Source organism: Procambarus clarkii, chromosome 60 (assembly GCF_040958095.1).
Source record: "Procambarus clarkii isolate CNS0578487 chromosome 60, FALCON_Pclarkii_2.0, whole genome shotgun sequence".
Classification (NCBI taxonomy): Eukaryota; Metazoa; Arthropoda; class Malacostraca; order Decapoda; family Cambaridae; genus Procambarus; species Procambarus clarkii.
In genome coordinates, this window is record NC_091209.1 from 19,154,240 (window position 1) to 19,175,228 (window position 20,989).

A 20,989-nucleotide genomic window follows, 5' to 3' on the forward strand; every position below is an offset into this window, starting at 1 on the left:
CTGCCACAGTTTCTAGTATCCTACTGGTGCATTCGTTGATGTCAGGGTCAATGGGAGGGTGTAGAAGATGGCTGTGTGGGGGTGGATGTGTCTTCTTCAGGAGGTCATCAACCCGTTCTCTCATATAATAAAGAATATTTTGACGCCAAAATCCAAAACGGCCAAGTACAGGGGTACTCTAAATCGCAAACATTTACGTTTCCTTTACGTGGTCGATAGGTTAGGTTAAGATTAGGTTCGAGTGTCTTAGTACACCATTTTCTGTCCGTTGTGGCAACAGGGAGGACGGGTTCCAGCGAGGGTGGGGGGAGCGTGTTGGCGGGTTCCAGCGAGGGTGGGGGGAGCGTGTTGGCGGGTTCCAGCGAGGGTGGGGGAGCGTGTGCGTGGGTTCCAGCGAGGGTGGGGGAGCGTGTGGGCGGGTTCCAGCGAGGGTGGGGGAGCGTGTGCGTGGGTTCCAGCGAGGGTGGGGGAGCGTGTGGGCGGGTTCCAGCGAGGGTGGGGGGAGCGTGTGGGCGGGTTCCAGCGAGGGTGGGGGGAGCGTGTGGGTGGGTTCCAGCGAGGGAGGGGGGAGCGTGTGGGCGGGTTCCAGCGAGGGTGGGGGGAGCGTGTGCGTGGGTTCCAGCGAGGGTGGGGGAGCGTGTGGGCGGGTTCCAGCGAGGGTGGGGGGAGCGTGTGCGTGGGTTCCAGCGAGGGTGGGGGAGCGTGTGGGCGGGTTCCAGCGAGGGTGGGGGGAGCGTGTGAGCGGGTTCCAGCGAGGGTGGGGGGAGCGTGTGGGCGGGTTCCAGCGAGGGTGGGGGGAGCGTGTGCGTGGGTTCCAGCGAGGGTGGGGGAGCGTGTGGGCGGGTTCCAGCGAGGGAGGGGGGAGCGTGTGGGCGGGTGAGAAGTCCAGGTGGAAGAGAGCAGCGGCTCGTCAGTCCGGCCTGGTCTGCCTTCGTGTAGAGAAGTGAGGCGCCGCTGCAGGTGCTGACGGATCTAAGTAAGTTAAACGGAATATTGTTATCGGCTGTTTCTCGTTAATTCAAGGGATAACTGCCTTAATGTAATGAATATTTCCAATCTCCAAAATGTCTTCTAAAAAAATTAAGCATTAGGAATTTGTACCAATGAATAAACTCACAAAACTTCGACTTTTAATGTATAAAGTTACTGTCGCAAATTATTTTAAGACAAAACATTTTAGCACTTCCGATAGTAACTAAAACGAAAGTTAACGTCAGCAGACAGGAGATATTTACCTGAATTTAGCTTAGTGTCAGTTACTACTGCTAAGGCATAGGTTCAGCAACTTGAGTACCTCTGCAGGTGTTTGTTCCACCTACTGAAGCACTTCTGAACAAATGAAAACTTTATCAGAAAAACTATTCACATGTGCAATTGAAAATTTTTAATCTATCCCAAGAAGAATGTGACATTTACCGCGTTGCAACACGGAAAACTTCTTCGATAATTTGGGACAAGTCTTATATGATCAAAACAACAGAAAACATATATCCTAGTGTTCAGAATTCATGCATGGGCTTCCTAATTCACATTTAAAACTTCAGTTTCAAAAGTAATTACCCGGAGATAATAGTTGCTTATATACAAAACATATACACTGTGTACACAGTAAGTCTAACAATGTGGCTGAGAATTTGACACCAAACCCACACATTTGAAAATATAGTCAGTGACGACATTTCGGTCCGTCCCGGACCATTATCTAATTAAAGTGACGATGTTTCGGCCCATACTAGGTCATTATTTAATAAAAGGGCCGATGTTTCGGTCCGTCCTGGAATATTTCGCAATAAAAGTGACGTTTCGGTCCGTTCTAGATCATTATCTAATAAAAGCAACGACGTTTCGGTCAGTCCTGGACCATTATTAGGTCGTGTAAATAATGAACTTGATCCCTACAACATTGCTAAGTAACAAGCCATACATATAAAGATGCAACAAAGGGTCCATAGTAATGTCCACCATCCTGATATGGGCATCACTCTCGTTCATGGCCATTGTCTTCTGTATAAATGAGTCCCGTTTTCAGTAGCAGAAAATGTGACGATTTTCGTCCTCATAATAATGTTTATATTTCCAGGAAACTAGAGTGCGTGCAATAATGAAAATAACGGAAAATGGTGTAATATGTTTAAGACGATGAGCTACTGAGGATGAGTTTAAGAGGACCTACTGACCAGCAGGAAAACACTTCACGGCCAGCCATACGCTAGATGTACTGACCTAGTTGCATTCACCTAGTTGTGTTTGCGGGGGTTGAGCTTTGCCTCTTTGGTCCCGCCTCTCAACTGTCAATCAACTGGTGTACAGATTCTGAAGCCTATTGAGCTCTATCAAATCTACATTTGAAACTGGGTATGGAGTCAGCCTCCACCACATCACTGCCTAGTGCATTCCATTTGTTAACTACTCTAACACTGACAACATTCTTTCTAATATCTCTAGTGTAACGGCCAGCTATTACTCTTGATGTGAAAAAGTTCACAGGGAAACTGCCAAGTACACGAAGAGCAAATAGATACTAGCAAATAAATGAACACACATACATGGCGTGTACTCTCAGCCAGGTGAGTGCACTTGGTGTATCTGTCACTCACCACTCACTGTGTACTCACAATCAGCAGGAGAGTACACTAGAAGACGCAGACAAGAAAACATAAACAACAGCAACAAAGAAAGGAAGGAATATATGACCGAAAAAAGACACAGCAACAATTCGAGAAAGATATAAAATTTTGGATTAAAAACGCATCCTTCCCAGGATGCAGTCCCACAGTAGTTGACTACCTTCCGGGGTATCTATTTACTGCTAGGTGAGCAGAGGCATAGGTGATACGAAATCCTCAGTCATTTCTGTCAAGCTCGGCATTTGAACTCGTGATTCCCAAGAATGAACCCAAGTTAGAAACACTTCGTGTTAAAGAGTTAGAAATATATATATGGAACGTGTTAGACGAAGAAGTGGTTGATGCACTAAGGAAGGAATGTTGGGATGGCGGGCCAGGAGCCTGCAAGGTCATCTATGCCAGTGGGTGTAGGTGAGTCCCCCGGCTGGAGTAGCGGTCACCGGCCGGGCTGACCCGGGTGCGGTCGCTGGGGACGACCCAAGCGGAACTCTCACATTGTTTCGTTATCTTATATACTGTATGTGTATTAATATGTATTAATATGTATATATATATATATATATATATATATATATATATATATATATATATATATATATATATATATATATATATATATATATATATATCACTAGTATTAATATATATCACTAATAGCAGGAATCACTATAGTATTCCTGCTGTAGTTTTAGTGTAACTGCTGCCAAGTTTACCCGTCCCTCCACCACTCTGAACAAGTTAGGTGAGAAGGTGGTGGAGGCCAAGACCGTCAGTAGTTTCAAAGCGTTATATGACAAAGAGTGCTGGGAAGACGGGACACCACGAGCGTAGCTCTCATCCTGTAACTACACTTAGGTAATAAAATTACACTTAGGTAATTACTCACATGTCACAGAGGACATTGTCATATCTTGGAGATTTTGTATTGAGCACCATAACACCACCATGCCTCTCGCGTTAGTTATGAATTATTAATTTGTGCTTTCTTACTAAATATAGTTCCGGTCCCATGTCCTACAAACATATAAACTAGTTTCCGTCATTGCAGGAGGAGCGTGGATGGAGCATGGAACATCGGAGCATGAGGTGGGTGACAGAAAGACGCTCCCGGGCCGCCCTCACGCTGCTGCTACTGGCTGTTTTCATATACCTGATCACCCTCAGCACACACTCATCCAGCGGCGAGGAGCAGACCATCACTCTGGTCATGTCGGCCAGCGAGGCCCGGGCCCTCATGGCCGGCAGAGTTCCTCACTCCCTCTCTCAACCTCAAGATGTTGTCCAACCTGCGCACGACCTTGCGCAACCTCCTCCCTCTGCGCACAATACCACACCTCAGAGTCCAGACAAAACACAAACCTTAGACTTTGTTGTTATAAGAAATCGGGTATATTTTAATCGCTCGGCCGCTCAGGTGGAACAAATTAAGAAGAGTATACCTGTGAGAAAGACGGAGGAGAAGAAGTGGTCCAAGAAGCTGGAGCTGTCTGCTGGGGCCGCCTTGATGCTCCAAGACTTCTCAAAGTATGAACCTGAGGTAAGCCGCTCACCACACACACACACACACAAGGGCCCGGGTTCGATTCCCAGCCGAGGCAGAAACAAATGGGCAGAATTTCTTTCGCCCAGATAACCCTGTTCACCTAGCAATAAATAGGTATCTGGGAGTTAGACAGCTGCTACGGGCTGCTTCCTGGAGATGTGTGTGTGTGTGCATGTAAGTTAGAGAAATATACGTAGTAGATATAATAGAGGACATAGACTGGTTAGAAAGGCGAGGTCCAAGAGCTAATAGCGCGATTCTGCAGGTACAAATTATAAATACACACACACGCGAAAGTAAATCAACACCGAGAAGATTTACCTGGATTTACCTGAAATCCGCAATCTCTAGTAGCCACGAGGGGACGAGGAAGTTGGTGGCTTGTCAATGTTGTCATCATTATTCCTGTGGAGTTTGTCGGAGTTGTCGCTCATCGCACGTGCATGGCACAGTTGATGAATATGGCTCATCTTATTCATCATCTCAGCTCACTGCTGAGAAATTATTGGTGAACCTCGCGTGGCTGACTCAGTAGTCTGAGCAGTAACGTCTTGTATAGTGAAGCAGGACATTCAATGACTGTTGACCAGACCACACAGTAGAAAGTGAAGGGACGACGACGTTTCGGTCCGTCCTGGACCATTCTCAGGTCCTGTATTCAATGACTTATGGTACCTTGCAGATGACCCCTGGCCACGAGGCTTGACCTGAGGACTGAATGCAACTGAATGCAACTCTTGCAACTGAATATCTCTTGCACATTCTTGAATGAAAAAATATACATTCACTTACAAAAGATTCATTCCACAAAGTTTGATGCCATTCTTAATCTCTTCGTCTTATAAATTATATGAGTAAAGATTCAAATTATATGAACTGTTACTGAGGAATCAGGGAGCTGCTACTGAGGAATCAGGAAGCTGCTACTTAGGAGCCAGGGAGCTGCTACTTAGGAGCCAGGGAGCTGCTACTGAGGAATCAGGGAGCTGCTACTGAGGAGCCAGGGAGCTGCTACTGAGGAATCAGGAAGCTGCTACTTAGGAGCCAGAGAGCTGCTACTTAGGAGCCAGGGAGCTGCTACTTAGGAGCCAGAGAGCTGCTACTGAGGAGCCAGGGAGCTGCTACTGAGGAGCCAGGGAGCTGCTACTGAGGAGCCAGGGAGCTGCTACATAGGAGCCAGGGAGCTGCTACTGAGGAGCCAGGGAGCTGTTACTGAGGAGCCAGGGAGCTGCTACTGAGGAGCCAGGGAGCTGCTACTGAGGAGCCAGGGAGCTGCTACTGAGGAATCAGGAAGCTGCTACTTAGGAGCCAGAGAGCTGCTACTTAGGAGCCAGGGAGCTGCTACTTAGGAGCCAGAGAGCTGCTACTGAGGAGCCAGGGAGCTGCTACTGAGGAGCCAGGGAGCTGCTACTGAGGAGCCAGGGAGCTGCTACATAGGAGCCAGGGAGCTGCTACTGAGGAGCCAGGGAGCTGTTACTGAGGAGCCAGGGAGCTGCTACTGAGGAGCCAGGGAGCTGCTACTGAGGAGCCAGGGAGCTGCTACTGAGGAGCCAGGGAGCTGCTACTGAGGAGCCAGGGAGCTGCTACTGAGGAGCCAGGGAGCTGCTACTGAGGAATCAGGGAGCTGCTACTGAGGAATCAGGGAGCTGCTACTGAGGAATCAGGGAGCTGCTACTGAGGAATCAGGGAGCTGCTACTGAGGAATCAGGGAGCTGCTACTGAGGAATCAGGGAGCTGCTACTGAGGAATCAGGGAGCTGCTACTGAGGAATCAGGGAGCTGCTACTGAGGAATCAGGGAGCTGCTACTGAGGAATCAGGGAGCTGCTACTGAGGAATCAGGGAGCTGCTACTGAGGAATCAGGGAGCTGCTACTGAGGAATCAGGGAGCTGCTACTGAGGAATCAGGGAGCTGCTACTGAGGAATCAGGGAGCTGCTACTGAGGAATCAGGGAGCTGCTACTGAGGAATCAGGGAGCTGCTACTGAGGAATCAGGAAGCTGCTACTTAGGAGCCAGGGAGCTGCTACTTAGGAGCCAGGGAGCTGCTACTTAGGAGCCAGGGAGCTGCTACTTAGGAGCCAGAGAGCTGCTACTTAGGAGCCAGGGAGCTGCTACTTAGGAGCCAGGGAGCTGCTACTTAGGAGCCAGAGAGCTGCTACTTAGGAGCCAGGGAGCTGCTACTTAGGAGCCAGGGAGCTGCTTCTTAGGAGCCAGGGAGCTGCTACTGAGGAGCCAGGGAGCTGCTACATAGGAGCCAGGGAGCTGCTACTGAGGAGCCAGGGAGCTGCTACATAGGAGCCAGGGAGCTGCTACTTAGGAGCCAGGGAGCTGCTACATAGGAGCCAGGGAGCTGCTACTTAGGAGCCAGGGAGCTGCTACATAGGAGCCAGGGAGCTGCTACATAGGAGCCAGGGAGCTGCTACTTAGGAGCCAGGGAGCTGCTACTTAGGAGCCAGGGAGCTGCTACTTAGGAGCCAGGGAGCTGCTACTTAGGAGCCAGGGAGCTGCTACTTAGGATCAATAATCTGCACTAGTATCGCAACCTTTCAAATAGATAAAACCATGACTAAATTGATAAAGTCCGGCGATAACCAAATTACACAACACTGCATGATTGGCATCTTTATTAGGAGATAACTTCCGAACCTCGTTGGTTACCAGGCGCTCAAGTTTGGGTTAACTGAGGGTCATTGTTTTGTAATTGTAAATTTTGCTGGGAATATTTTTTAAAAAGTTTGCGCATATTACACATCTGTTTGTCTGTGTCTGTCTCTCATGAACTAGTCCTCAGCAGATGTTACTCCGCCACCACAGGAGCGGGAGTTCATGGAGAGTCGTGTGCAGGAAATGGTGGAGAGGACGCGGCAGGTGAGGAAAGCATGTCAGGTGAAGCCCAAGCTGGAGCCCGTCTCCAGCCACATGGTGTGGGACGACAAGCACAGCGTCGTCTGGTGTCCCAACTACAAGGTGAGAGTTGCTGCCTGTCACGCCGGGAGTAGAGGTCAGGGTCAAGGGCTTATACGGTAGGCGGCGGAGTCGTCCTCGTGTAACAAGCATCAGAGAAAGGAACTTCCGCAGCAAATGAAGGGCTGGAGTATCAAAAATAATCTGTAGTGCAGAGGTCATAGAAAGGATGGGGGGGGGGGGAGGATTCCACTCCAGAGAAGAGGTCCCACTGTAGAAAAAAGGGTCTCGCAGTATTGAGGAACCCCACAATATAGAAGGAGAAGTCCACGACGGAGAAGGAGGGTGGCAAAGGTTCCAACGAAGTGGTCTCAGTATACAAAAAAGTGTGAACGTGAGATTAGGAACCAGAGGGTACGATAGGAAGTACAAAGGACGGGGGATGAAGCTAGAGGATACATTTCAGATGAGAGAGGAGGAAGCAAGGGAAAATAATAGGGTGTAGAGAGAGAGAGGATGAAAGCAAGAGTAGAGTATGGGTGTAGAGGGATAGAGGAGGAAGCCACAGGGTACAGTAGAGGGGGTCTGGGGGAGAGGAGTAAGCAAGATGGTAAAGTAGTGGGTCTAAGAGAGGGGAGGAGGAAGCCAGAGGGACCAGGATAGGTGTAGAAGGGGAGATGGAGTATTGCTGGAATATTATTAAATTATACGGTAATTTATACTAACATATTGTGGTAATAACTGAATATAGATAATACAAAGCGAGAGGAACTGAAGAAGATTGGAGTTAATAAGAATTAATAATGCTGGCAGCTAATCTTAAGTCAGTGGTTGTTGTTGTTGTTATAGATTCAGCTACTCGGAACAAGTTCCAAGTAGCACGGGCTATAGTGAGCCCGTAACTTACCTGGCACAGGAGCGGGGCAAGTAGCACGGGCCAAAAAAAAAAAAAGTCATTGGTGTTGACGTTCCTCTTTCAAGCACCGGATAGCAGTGTTGCCATGTTCTACCACAACAAGTGATTATCACTGGTTATTCACTCTTTCTCATCACGCCAAGTTGTGGAGGAAGAGAGGTTGGATTATTCCGTGATAACATGTAATATTCACGACAGTGTTGTGCTGCCAGTTACACATTTTCCCGCTAAAAGAATGATGAGGAATATATGGTGACGCGGAGAAAGTCGGAGCGTGTTGTCTGGCGGGAGCGTCGGTGGCGGGAAGTGGAACAATCATATGTGTTCCAGCCAACCATGATATGGCGAATTTCATGGGATCATTGATCATAGGAGCAATGGTAGCACAGGAGCATGCTCCACAACATCCCACACTGCTTGTTGGGCACGTTTCCTTTTCACCTCATGCCTTTGTTCACCTAGCAGTAAATAGGTACCCGAGAGTTAGACAATTGTGCAGGGGATGTATCCTGGGGAGGGTCAGGAGTTCCACCTTGGGGGACCTCGATGCAAGGCTAAAGTATATACTCTGTATACACAGGCTTCCTGTCCCCGACAAAATGATTTAATAATAATTATTATTATTATTTACAACCCGTTTTCTATAATTAACTCATTTTCTTAATCCACCACCATTTTTGAATACTCATCGCTAATGTCCAATATCCACCACAAGTCCGTTGTCTGAAGGCGACTCGTCTGGACTCGACGTTTGTAAGCCAATATTACGTAGAAAAGATAAGACTGTACTAATACCGGCTGTATAATTCTGCATTGTAATGCAGGCGTTCTTATCCTCAATCTCTTGCGCCAGGTGAGAGATAAGCTAGGCTATCATACGAAGGCGCCATGCCAGTTTGAGTATACATCATACACACGAGACAGGGGGTGACGAGCGGAGCACCGCAGGGTACAGTATTAGGACCCATACTGCAAGTTTGATCCTACACAGCAATGCTCGCTGGTCCGATTTACTGCAAGGTAGACAAGGGCATTAGGTGATAGGAAACGCGCCCAACCATCCCGGGATTCTCGATTGTGGGTTGAGAACGAAGCCGACTATGCTACCAGGACCCTTCATCTATCATTGACTATCTCCAGGATGCATATCACAACAGTTGACGAAGACCCGGGTACCTGTTTAGTGCTAAGTGAACAGAGGCATCAGGTGTAAGATGTGGCCAAAGGACTCGTCCTGCCCGGGAAGTGAACCCGGTACCATTTGGGTGTGAGTCGACCGCGCTGAGCAATGCCCTCCAAGAGCAGCGTCATGCACAGTATTGCTGAGCTGAATACACAATGTTTACCTGACTTTAATGTTATGGACAAGCACACCTCACCCCCCCCCCCCCCTACCTCCCTCACACCTCTACCTCCCTCACACCCCTAGCTCCCTCACACCTCCCTCACACCACTACCTCCCTCACACCTCACACACCCCTACCTCCCTCACACCTGCACACTCCGTCAAACCTCTCACACACCATTGCATACTTCTCATACACTCTTGCACACCTTCCCCCAAACCTTCAGACTCCCCCCCCCCCGCCAAGTACTCTTGCTGGCTGGTCAGTAAGCTAGGGTGATGGCCTCAATAACCCTCATGTGGGTGGTAGTCCTTAAGCCCAACACCAGACAAAAACAAAAGAAGTACACGAGAATATAGCACGACAACAAACTATCAAAGCCAGAGTACAAAAACCCGTAGACAAACAAATAGATAAACGAGAAATGGAACAAATAAATGTCCATTTGTTCAAATGGAACAAGTAAAGTTAAGCAAGCACCGGAGGTGTCATCAACCGGAGAGGTCATGCAAGGATATTAGAGAAACATTTATGCAGTAAGACCCACAAGCACACGGCCATAAACTATAGAACAGTTTCCTCTTGAGGTTATCTTGAGATGATTTCGGGGCTTTAGTGTCCCCGCGGCCCGGTCCTCGACCAGGCCTCCACCCCCAGGAAGCAGCCCGTGACAGCTGACTAACACCCAGGTACCTATTTTACTGCTAGGTAACAGGGGCATAGGGTGAAAGAAACTCTGCCCATTGTTTCTCGCCGGCGCCCGGGATCGAACCCAGGATCACAAACCCAGCGTGCTGTCCGCTCGGACGACCGGCTCAACGGACGACCGGACCGGTTTCCTTAACATGCGTTCACCGTAAAGCAGGAGAGTAAATGACCACGAAGACATTAGGCGAGAGCCAACGATATAACGGGGAGAAGGGAATTTTCAGGTGAGAGCGCCAAGCCTGTACGACTATATAGCACTGGGAAAGGGATCAGGATATCATTCAGCACCGCTCCTGTGCCAGGTAAGTCCACTACGGGCTCACAATAGCCCGTGCTACTTGGAACTTGTTCCGAGTAGCTGAATCTATAACAACGACCAGGATATGGATTTGGGATGGGACGGGGGGAAGGAATGGTGCCCAACCACTTGTGTTCGGTCGGGGATTGAACGCCGACCTGCATGAAGTGAAACCGTCGTTCTACCGTCCAGCCCAAGTGGTTGGGAGAGCACGCTGTAAAAGAGGTCAGATAGTGCCTGATGAACCTGCTAGAGTTCTACCACAAGCGCAGAAATCACAATAACGTGATGCACCGAATGAACAAATAAGTTCAGTAGAACTTCGGTTTCAACTCTTTTTAACCATGTCGTAGCTCAGTCGATTAAGGCAGCGTCTGGGATGCTCTTGGACGCAGGTTTGAATCCTCGTCACGGCCCTTGTGGGCTCGTACCATACGAGCCAAACGGTTGCGTACATGCATTTGTAAGACACTACACACAGAAATCACAATAGCGTGATGCATCAAATGAACGCATCCACAAGGGCCGTGATGAGGGTTCGAACCTATGTTCGAGTTCGTCTTGTTGGAGACAGGAAGCCTGTGTATAATTATACCTTAGACTTGTATCGAGGTTCCCCCAAGGTCTAACTAATGACTCTTCCCAGAACGCAACCCTACAACAGTTGTCTAACTCACCGCCACTTATTTACTGCTTAGTGAAAAAAGAGGCATTAGATGAAACAAAACGTGTCCAACCATATCTGTCCCCACCGGGAATCGAACCCAAGATCCCCGATTGCGAGTCGAAAACGAAGCCAACTGTACTACAAGATTTGTCCCTCAGGGCCGAGTCCTTACACTTCATTCTGTGGATAATCTACACAAACGACCAACCTGAATTTTAATGATATACTACAAATCAATCCCAGCAGATGGTGGAAAGCTAATGAGAGGCTTCAAGACCAAGGAGGAGTCGTAGACTGCTGGGGGAGTGGGCGGCCAAATGATTGGAAGATTGATTGATTGATAAAGATTAAGCCACCCAAGAGGTGGCACGGGCATGAATAGCCCGTAAGACCGGAAGAGTTTAGTCCCGGCAAGTGTAAGATAATGAAACTTAAGTGGGGAAAGTAAGAAAACAGCTACATAAATCAGAGATAAAGATTTGGGAGAGGAACAAACACCGGAAAAACGTAAATGATAACATTCAGCCGGTCCTCTCCAGCGTTCCCAACGTCATTAAACTCTTGCACTAAATTTTGCCTGAACCTAACGTACCCGAGGACCTCGAATAGAAAACGGGACATCACGTCAATTTTGTGGGCCGCTATGATTTGTAGTACATCAGTTTTTGGCCTCAGAGGAATTATACGTCAAAATGCGGTGTAGTGTTGGAGAGGCCGAGTTGAACATCAACGGCCCACACAAGCTGGTGAACACCAGAACAGCTTTAAGAACTTTAACAAGGACTCTTTTATGACAATGCATAGCATACGTTATCAGTTGAACAGCCCTATTAAAGAGGACAACAGTGGTCACCCGGACCTCGTTACTAATTGCGAAGGAGACCACGTAACAGTTCAAGTTTATTTTTTGTACACGGGTACAGGAACAGCTGACTTCTTTTACAAGGCTTCAGGGAGCCCCAAAATGTAGGTCCGCCACTGCTAAAAAGCGTTATTTTGTGTTCTGAAAGAGGATAAAAAAAAAGTCTTACAATACATACGATAAAAAACCAGTCAAACTAGTTATCCCGTTGGGAAGAGCAGCAGCGCGGAGCCGTCCGGTTCAGCGGTCGCAGCAATAACAACTTGTTTAGCACTTGTGTGAGGCTTCCTCCGGGTACTGCTGACTTGCCGCGTCAGGCCAAGGAATGTGTGCACCGAGAGATAATGTACTACTGGGTGTATATACACTGGGAAGAATTTACTATATTCATGAGCTGTGTTCGAGGGTCTAAGGAATACTTGCCGGTTGGTCAAGACACTCTTGTGTAGTCTTGATAACCTTCCAGCGGTTTGACAGGTTAAGCTTAACACCAAACAATAATCAAACTAACTTGCATTAACTATATGGGAAAGTGGGCCAGTCAGAGGCTTTAGGGCCCGCGCAGGAATATCCGTGAAAAAAAATATGGGAAACCCATCCTCAGGTTTGGAACGTCCGTGAGGATTCCCCAGTCCTAACGGTGCATATTTGTTTCAGTACAGTTATAAATAAATCACAAATTTAAAATATATTTGTATATATTATCGTTTGGTGTTATGGCAAGGGCAGGTTATGTTATATGTATAGTTCTGTTGGTAATTTGAATGCCAACCGATACTCGGCCTATAGGTTCGTCAAGGTTGTGTGTTATTCAGTTATTTTCCATACGGTGAAATAAAAAAACGATATTTCCCACAACATGAATTAATATAACTGTTTATAATCAGGTCAAGGTCAGGATAGGTGTTTTGGTTATGTAGACAGATCCTTGTACTGCCTGTCTGATGAACGGCAATTTGAGGCGCTAGAGGAAGGGGGATGTACTGTGTCATCATGGAGGCAACCATGCATGCAGGCACGCCCGAACACCGCACTCCGGTACAACCATACCAATTACCAACATGTTCCCATATGCACAAGCTCGCTTACGGGCTATTCATGCCCATGCCGCCTCTTGGGTGGCTTAATCTTTATCAGTCACATGTTCGCTAGCCCGTGCGGGGTCCAGGCGCCATAGCTCGTATCCTGCAAATGTTATTATGTAAGAAATATTATATAGATGAACATGAATGCCAGTACACACCTATGTGAGCACTGTATGACTAGGCTAGACAAGCGTTATAACTTGCCCATTCAAATTTGAATTAAAATCCCGTGTAATTTATATACATAATTTGCAAGCGGAATTTATAATATTTATTTCGAGACATTTCTAAGGTGATATGCTCTATACAAACTGGGCTTGCAAATGGAAAGTTGAGTCAATATGGAAAGCAACACATGCATAATTAACAGACTTTGTTAGGCTTACGTTTTATTTTAATATCTTTCGGTTTGCATGAATTTGCATTGTTATTTGAAATCCACTTTGTGTACAGGGATTGTAATTCTTATTACAATAATGCAGGTTGATAATTTTAGGTTTATGTAAATTCAGATAAGAGAAAAATACGAGTACACAGAGTTTGTATTGTAACCTGTAATGTTAGCCAAGTTGAGATTTGTCAAGAAATAAATTTGAATTCATATGCAGATATCATTTAGGAAACTTAGAAAAGTGTTAGGGAATAATTAATAGGTTTTGTTAGCCCCCTAGCAAGTGCATTAGCAATATATTGCAGATTCTTCAAAGTGACTTATAAAGAGACAGGATGGAAGTATTATACTCAAATAACTACTATGTATTGGGGTAAAGTTTTGTATTAGAATTGTTGTTTATGCCTGTTTAGAGGAGTACAGATTATCATTTAGGGGTTATGTAATTATTATGTTTAGAGATTAACTGGCCTAAATGACCGTTATTGCAGATATGGCAACACAATGTTTATCTCTCAGAATGTTCGGTAATACGTTTATTGCTTGTGATGTGTGTCTATGTATGTATTAACACGATGTACTGAACGGGGTGAGAATAGCTTGAGCTACCTCATCCCTTTGTGTGTATTTTACCTCTATAAACTTATTTCAATTTCAAATGGAGGGGAAAGGGGGAGGGGGTAGCCAAACTGTTCCCCTGCTTTAGTTAAATCTCTTAGATGCAGTGTGGACTTGATCACTGCAGTATTTGTTGACCATTAATCTAATTTTCACTTAAGTATCTTAATCAGTTTTTGTATGTTGTTGCTGAGTTTAACAATAATTAGTACTATTGATTTATTACAAGTGCATAAAGTGTTTATATTTAGTTATAAATTATTATAACAAACTTTGAACACTTTGAGTGTTGGCACAAGATTTTGTCTAGGTGCTAGTGAGGTTTTTGCCTGTGATTATATTACCCATTCGTTCCTGCAGATTGGAACTGGGATCTTAGCTGGTACCATTGTGAATAATCCATAATTCCCAGCTTATAGTATAATTCATATTTCCGAATGAAATGTCAAATTTTGGCTGGTAGTCCAAACTTCTTCTATATATATATCCCTAGACGCCAGGGTTTCAGATATTCAATGTGGGATGTATTAGTGTAGGGCATGAATGCGAGATGAGGAATGCCATAGGTGCTAATAATTCATAACAAGCACTTGCCCAAGTACACTACCAGGTGAGCACGAACACTAGTACACAACCAGGTGAGCACGGACACAGGTACACCCCCAGGTGTCTTGCTGACCCTAGCGTGGCTGGTGTGGTCCGTGTGGTATCCATATGCAACATGGTGTGGGTGTTGCAGGTGGCGTCCACCACCTGGATGATCAACTTCCTCAAGTTGGCGCACTTCAACGATGACAACCCGGCCATCCCTGACGTGCCGCCTGAGGAGAAAGAGAAACTTAAGTACTTGGTGAGTGGCGCTTACTGGTTTATTAGTTCTCTGATGGGTACTCTGCCTTTTAGTTCTCTAGTAGGCATTCCTTTACTAGTTCTCTAGTAGACATTCCTTTACTTGTTCTCTGGTAGGCACTCTGCTTTATTAGTTTTCCAGTGTGCACTCTGCTTTATTCTTTCTCTGCTGCATTTATTAATATTGTTGCCTCTTGTGTGACTGTTAAAGTCTCTTGTATTCCTTACAGAGCTTCTCGCTGGATTAGTATTTGCTGTGCCTGCTGATGTGTACATTGCTTTCCTTAGGCATTCTCTTCATCGCTTTTATGCTATAGGTCATATCTGTGTGTTGCTGCTCGTGTAGCGAGCTGCTCTAGTCGTTTCCTTGCTTCTGATTTTACCTGAATTTGGCCTGTGGGTCACCAATACTAGTGGCCTCGATGAGGACAGGAAGCCTACGGCTGTACTGTGTTAGACGGTTACCCTCAGGTAAATTCTTTGTGGTGCGTACGTACCCAGGACTAAATACAGTCCGGAGATGCAAGCGAGAATAGGCTGCAGAGGACAGGCATCCCAGGACAACAACTTCACGTCTTGTACCTTTTCATATATGCATCAACACAAAATATTTAGATGTTGTAATTATCGATTATAATGCTTCTCATTAAACGTGACGGGAAAATGACAGATAATTGAGTAATATATTCAGTTTAAATTAAAAACAATATGGTGAGAATAATACAGTGTGTGTTGCTAGCCCAAGTACGGTGCCCGCCATGATGTTGTCAACGACATCTACCCGGTGCCACCCACACCAGCCCTCAAGCTCGAGTTCTTGAAGAAAAGCTTTAGAGTTATCATCGTCAGGCATCCCTTCACCAGGTACGTTACTTAGCTGATAATACTTACACAAACAGGTATATTGTAATCAAAAGGTAGACAGGTGGGATGAACCGGGTGGGTAAGCTATACAAAGGGATTGCACAGTTACCATGCATGCACAAAAATGTACGTCAACAATCTACCAGTAAGTGCATTTATAGTTGCTGTTCCTTCCACGTTTAAGGTCCTGACGGGAATGTTTTGCTTATACATGCAGGATCCTCTCGGCGTACCGAGACAAGATGACCAAGGAGCACCCACTGCCGCCAAAATTTGGCTTCAAGAAGTTGCAGCAGGATATCATGGCCAAGTATCGAACCCACAATAGCAGTGAGAGTTACCCCTTCCCGACCTTTGCGGAGTTTGTCCAGTATATCATCGACACGACTGCCAATTTCACCTCCATTCAACAATGGAGGAAGAATGTAAGTACTTCATGGGTAATATAATATTACGGCACGATCAAACAATGTATATTCCATGGTAGACGCTCAAGTACACAGACGTTAACTAAAGTCACACTTGTAAAACGAATAAGTAATACATAATTGAATATGCATAACTAAAGTGAACAGAACGAAGTGAATATTAACTTGTAGAGAAAATATAATTATAAATGCGTAAAGGCACAAATAAACTAGCAGTACAGAGTAGGAACTGAACAGTATTTAACACAGAGTAAACAGTATGAAGTAAACAATTAAAAATAAAGATGTATGTTTGTGTATGCACGATGGTGGGGGGGGGGGGGGGGGGGTGAAGGGATCCTGCATGAGCCTCTCCCATCGCCAGTACGGCGGCCAGAGAGAGACCAAAACCCTGGAAAGTGCCTAAGAACAAGATGGGGGACAGGGAGCGCCGGGACCAAGAGGGGAAGAGGGGGCCACAGGGATGGGGAGCAGAGGAACACCAACACTGGGAAAGGGGAAAACTCCGGAGCAACATTGAGACGCACAAACGGAGTACAGTAGTGAGTTTTAATTAATGTTGCTCCGGAGTTTTCCCCTTTCCCAGTGTTGGTGTTCCTCTACTACCCATCCCTGCGGCCCCCCCCCCTTTCCCTCTAGGTCCCGGCGCTCCCTGTCCCCCACGCACAAACGGACAAACTGTACTCGGAGGTGGCAAAGCAGGAGGCTCGTCGACTGCCGCCAAGTTGGAGGCGGAGGGGAGTCTGGGACCAGCAAGCGCCGCGGTGCTGCCGACATACTCGTCCTCGACCTTCCGGTGCTGCTCGGGTTGTACAAGAATTCCCAGGACCTGGCAGACCTCCACGTACCCAGGACCTGACAGAAATGTTGACCACACCACACACTAGAAAGTGAAGGGACGACGATGTTTCGGTCCGTCGAAACGTCGTCGTCCCTTCACTTTCTAGTATGCGGTTTGGTCAACATATTTCAACCACGTTATTGTGACTCCTCGTCTGCACCTGGCAGAACTCCTCGTACCCAGGACCAAATACAGTCCGTAGATGCAAGGGAGAATAGGCTGCAGAGGACAGGTATTCCAGGACAACAGCGGGACACAGTGTGAACCCTGAAACAACTTACAGAGCGCGTCCTCTAGAGAGTGGGCAGTAGAAACTAACAGGGGAAGGACGTACGATTTGGGCACGGATCGTCGATTGTCCGCTACTGTTAACCAGAGTTATAACCATAATATTTGATTTATAAAAAAATAGAGGATCAGATTACAGTGGCTATTTAATTGAGTACATGAAGTCAATATAGGCTTATGAAGGTTCCCCTAGAGGACCTTAGCTAGAAACTGACCTTTCTCAGGATACGATCCAAAGCAGTTGCCTTACTGTCAGGTATTGATTTGGTTATTGTTTGGTGAACAGAGACATCAGGTGAAAGTAACGTTACCCACCCGTTTTCTTCCTGCCGGAACTTTTCGGTTGTACAGACTGCGTTGGCCATTGCGCTGAACAAGAGGACCAAGATTCATCATGCATTTACGCAACTACTTATGAAACCTGTATATCTTTCAACGATTATGGCCGGTTTGTTAACATTTATAAAACAGTTTATGAGCTCCAAAGCACACCGAGTTTGTTTATAACAATAATAACCTTGAATTGTGAAGTACCGAACGAAGTTTGTAAGCTGTTTAATAAATGTAAACAAAGTGGTCATAATTGTTGAAAGATGTATAGCTTTTGTAAGTGGTTGTGTAAATGTTTATTGAATCCTGGCCCCGGTTGTGACCTAATTGGCAGATCGTGCTCCAGGTTTAAGATGAGCTGTAGGGAGAGAGAACCCTTAAAAAGAATCACCTTATGGTTTCGTATACAGTTGGGGCAGAAAGTCTGTTAGGTTTATCAAGGTCCCGCTAAGCATTCACCAGGATGCAAGCTACAACAACTGTCTAGCTCCCAGATACCTATTCACTGCTAGGTAAACACAGGCATCAGGGGAAGATAAACGTGCCAAACCTTCTGTCCCGTTCGAGGATCGAACTCGCGCCGGTCCGTCTTCACGAGGTACAATGGTAACAGCCTAATGGACAGGAATTACATTCATCACACATACGAACACAACGTCATGGGGCAGATTGTAATCTATCGTGTGAAACAATCAGTAACACTAGGCTGTTTCACATGAATGTCTTTTTGTGTTAAACAATGAGGATTATGTTTGGATTTACCTGAAATAACTGAGGGTGGTTGACGGTGTATGGCCGACAGGTGAAGTGCTGGGTGCCGTACTGGGCGCAGTGCGGCGTCTGTACCAACGACTTCAACGTCATCATGAAACTGGAGACGATGGCTGACGACGAGAGGTTCTTCATCACCCTAGCCAACCTCGAGGAACTCAAGGTTAGTCAATGCCACAGTTGGATTATTATGCCCAAGGAACACAGCAGTCAAAAGGAAGCTGGGTGTAGTGGTGTTTACAATTTAAGTTACAAGTTAACTTAAGTTTAGTTACAATCAAGATTGTAACTTGCTTAGCTAAATGAATTGTGGGGTTCATGCAGTTCCTGAGCCCATTACAGCCTCTGTAACCCTTTCCACTACCGCCCACAATATGGGTATGGGGTGCATAATAAATGAACTAAACTAACTTGGTGCTAACTTATCTTGCGTGTTGTAAGGGCAGGGAAAACTGTTGGTGTGCTCAGTGTTGCTTGGTGATTGTTGGAGGTGTGCTCAGTGTTGCTTGGTGATTGTTGGAGGTGTGCTCAGTGTTGCTTGGTGATTGTTGGAGGTGTGCTCAGTGTTGCTTGGTGATTGTTGGAGGTGTGCTCAGTGTTGTTTGGTGATTGTTGGAGGTGTGCTCAGTGTTGCTTGGTGATTGTTGGAGGTGAGACAAGGTGCGGTCACCGTTGTGTTGCTTATTGGAAGTGAGAGGCAAGGTGTGCTCAATGTTGTTCCGCATGTTGCAGACTGCTGGTGAATGGCGGCACTTGAGGAACGTGTCGTCGTCGCAGGCGGCGCCGCAGTACTACACCCAGCTCACCCGCCGCCAAATGCTGGACCTCTACCACCGATACCAGCTCGACTTCGACCTCTTCGGTTACAATGTTGACGAGTATTTGCCGATGGCCAAGGACCACGCCTCCCTTCACTGATGCTACCACATCACTACACTTCCCTACATTATCATCTTCATCATGTTTTAATGGTTTTGTTTTCCATCCCGACAATAAACTTTAAATAATAAAAAAGAGCTCTAAATCCAATCAACGATTTCATATTCTTGGGTGTAAATAAAGAATAAGATTTGTAGATATTAATAATAATATTTTATGATTGTATCTATAAAAAGACTATGGTACATCCTTGCCTTAAATACTGAATGAAAAAAATATTTCTCATACAACTTTTAAATGCTGCATTGAACGAGAGACCATGCTGATAGAGATGAAAATTGTTTTAGAGCAGATTATGATGGACCGATGAATTACTTGGGGAGGTTACACAAGGCAAGTCTGATGAACATGAAGAGGCGGGCTGATGATTAAAATACAACAGATGAACTTAAGGAAAGTCCTAGGGGGAGGGGGGAGACAAACCTTGATAGCAATTGTGTTGACAAAAATAACTAGAATGACTACAATTGCAATATATCCCAGGGACTATCAGACTAGTCCAAAAAGGTTAAGACTTACAGTTATCATTATTGATGCAAAAATCCTGCACAGACTATGTAACAGAAATCATTTAAATAGGAGATAAAGTGGCCAACACTTTGATCTATAGCCCCACAGAGAACCACAGAAGAATATGAAAATACCCAAAACTTTAATAGAGCCTGCATTAACATTCATAGTGTGTGGCAATCTACAAAGTAAACCTGCTAATAATTGGAAACTTCAGTCACAGCCAAATTGACTGGGAAACAATGGAGAGAAGTTTGCATATGATGATATGTATAAAGGTACTTCCTGATGCAATATGTAAAGAAGTAAACAAGATCTTACTGTAAGAATCATAGCTTCCCTGCTCATACTGACCTTAACAACACCTCTCTTGTTCCTAGACACTTAAGTCTTCAAAATATATTTTCTGTTTAAATGTTAAAATTATTTGTTTGGGGGGGGGGGGCAGGGGGGGGGGGGGTGCAAAGTGATGTGTGTTGAAATGCTAACATTATTTTTGGGGTGAAGGGGGGGGGGACCAAAGGAACTTTATTTAAATTTTAAAATTATTCATGAGGAAGATGGGGCTAAAGGAATGCATTTAAATTATATATCTATTTATGAAGGGTCTCAATGGATGTTTAAATGTTACATTAGATTTATTGTGTGGAGGAGGTGGAGGATCCATCCCTGGTGCAAAATTCATGAGGTATGCCTCTGCACTCTTCCTTCTACTTGACACCTTCGGCTTCAATCTTTAACTGACTACATTGGCTCGCCTCGCAGTGTCTCCTTTTGTTTTAACTATTGCATTCTAGTATTTTGTCATTTATTCTACGAGGTTAAAGTTCTGTACAAATGTTATGTGTGGCATCTTATCAAACGTTTTAGAGAACTTCATGTACACTACATGTACCAAGAGTCCTTTGTCTACTGTAGTTGGTTACTGCTTCCAGAAATGTGAGCAGGTTAGTTATACAGGATTGATCTTTTACAAAACTCAAGGCACCTACCCTGGAGAGCAAAGAACAAGAGCCTGTATAGCATGGGGCATGCAGCTTAACCGACCAACAGTCAACAACCTCCATGCCAAAAGTCATAACAGCTGCGAGCTAATTTGCTTTCTGGAAGGAATTTCTTGGTACAGTATGGTGATGATCTCTGACCCCAACCTCCCCCTTCATCTCTTTAAGGGGGGAGGGGCAAATTCTGGTCCTGGTCTTGA

At 45.8% G+C, this 20,989-nt stretch overlaps 1 protein-coding gene across 1 annotated transcript; it reads left to right on the top strand.

Moving 5' to 3' along the window:
* Positions 1–859: 859 nt before the first annotated feature.
* LOC123766733 (carbohydrate sulfotransferase 10) lies at positions 860–19,365 on the top strand. The gene is made up of 8 exons (XM_045756042.2): positions 860–976; positions 3,676–4,164; positions 6,985–7,137; positions 14,705–14,815; positions 15,554–15,678; positions 15,896–16,103; positions 18,368–18,499; positions 19,069–19,365. Exons 2-8 carry the CDS (start codon positions 3,694–3,696, stop codon positions 19,252–19,254), a joined length of 1,386 nt encoding a protein of 461 aa, XP_045611998.1. The 5' UTR covers positions 860–976; positions 3,676–3,693; the 3' UTR covers positions 19,255–19,365.
* The last annotated feature ends 1,624 nt before the right edge of the window (positions 19,366–20,989 follow it).

What these genes read in the sequence shown, in the direction of transcription:
- LOC123766733 (XM_045756042.2), top strand. Translation starts at nt 3,694, where the DNA reads ATGGAACATCGGAGCATGAGGTGGGTGACAGAAAGACGCTCCCGGGCC. An exon ending in GTCAGGCATCCCTTCACCAG is followed by an intron (nt 15,679 to 15,895) that starts GTACGTTACTTA and finishes TTATACATGCAG; the next exon opens with GATCCTCTCGGCGTACCGAG. An exon ending in CCAACCTCGAGGAACTCAAG is followed by an intron (nt 18,500 to 19,068) that starts GTTAGTCAATGC and finishes CGCATGTTGCAG; the next exon opens with ACTGCTGGTGAATGGCGGCA.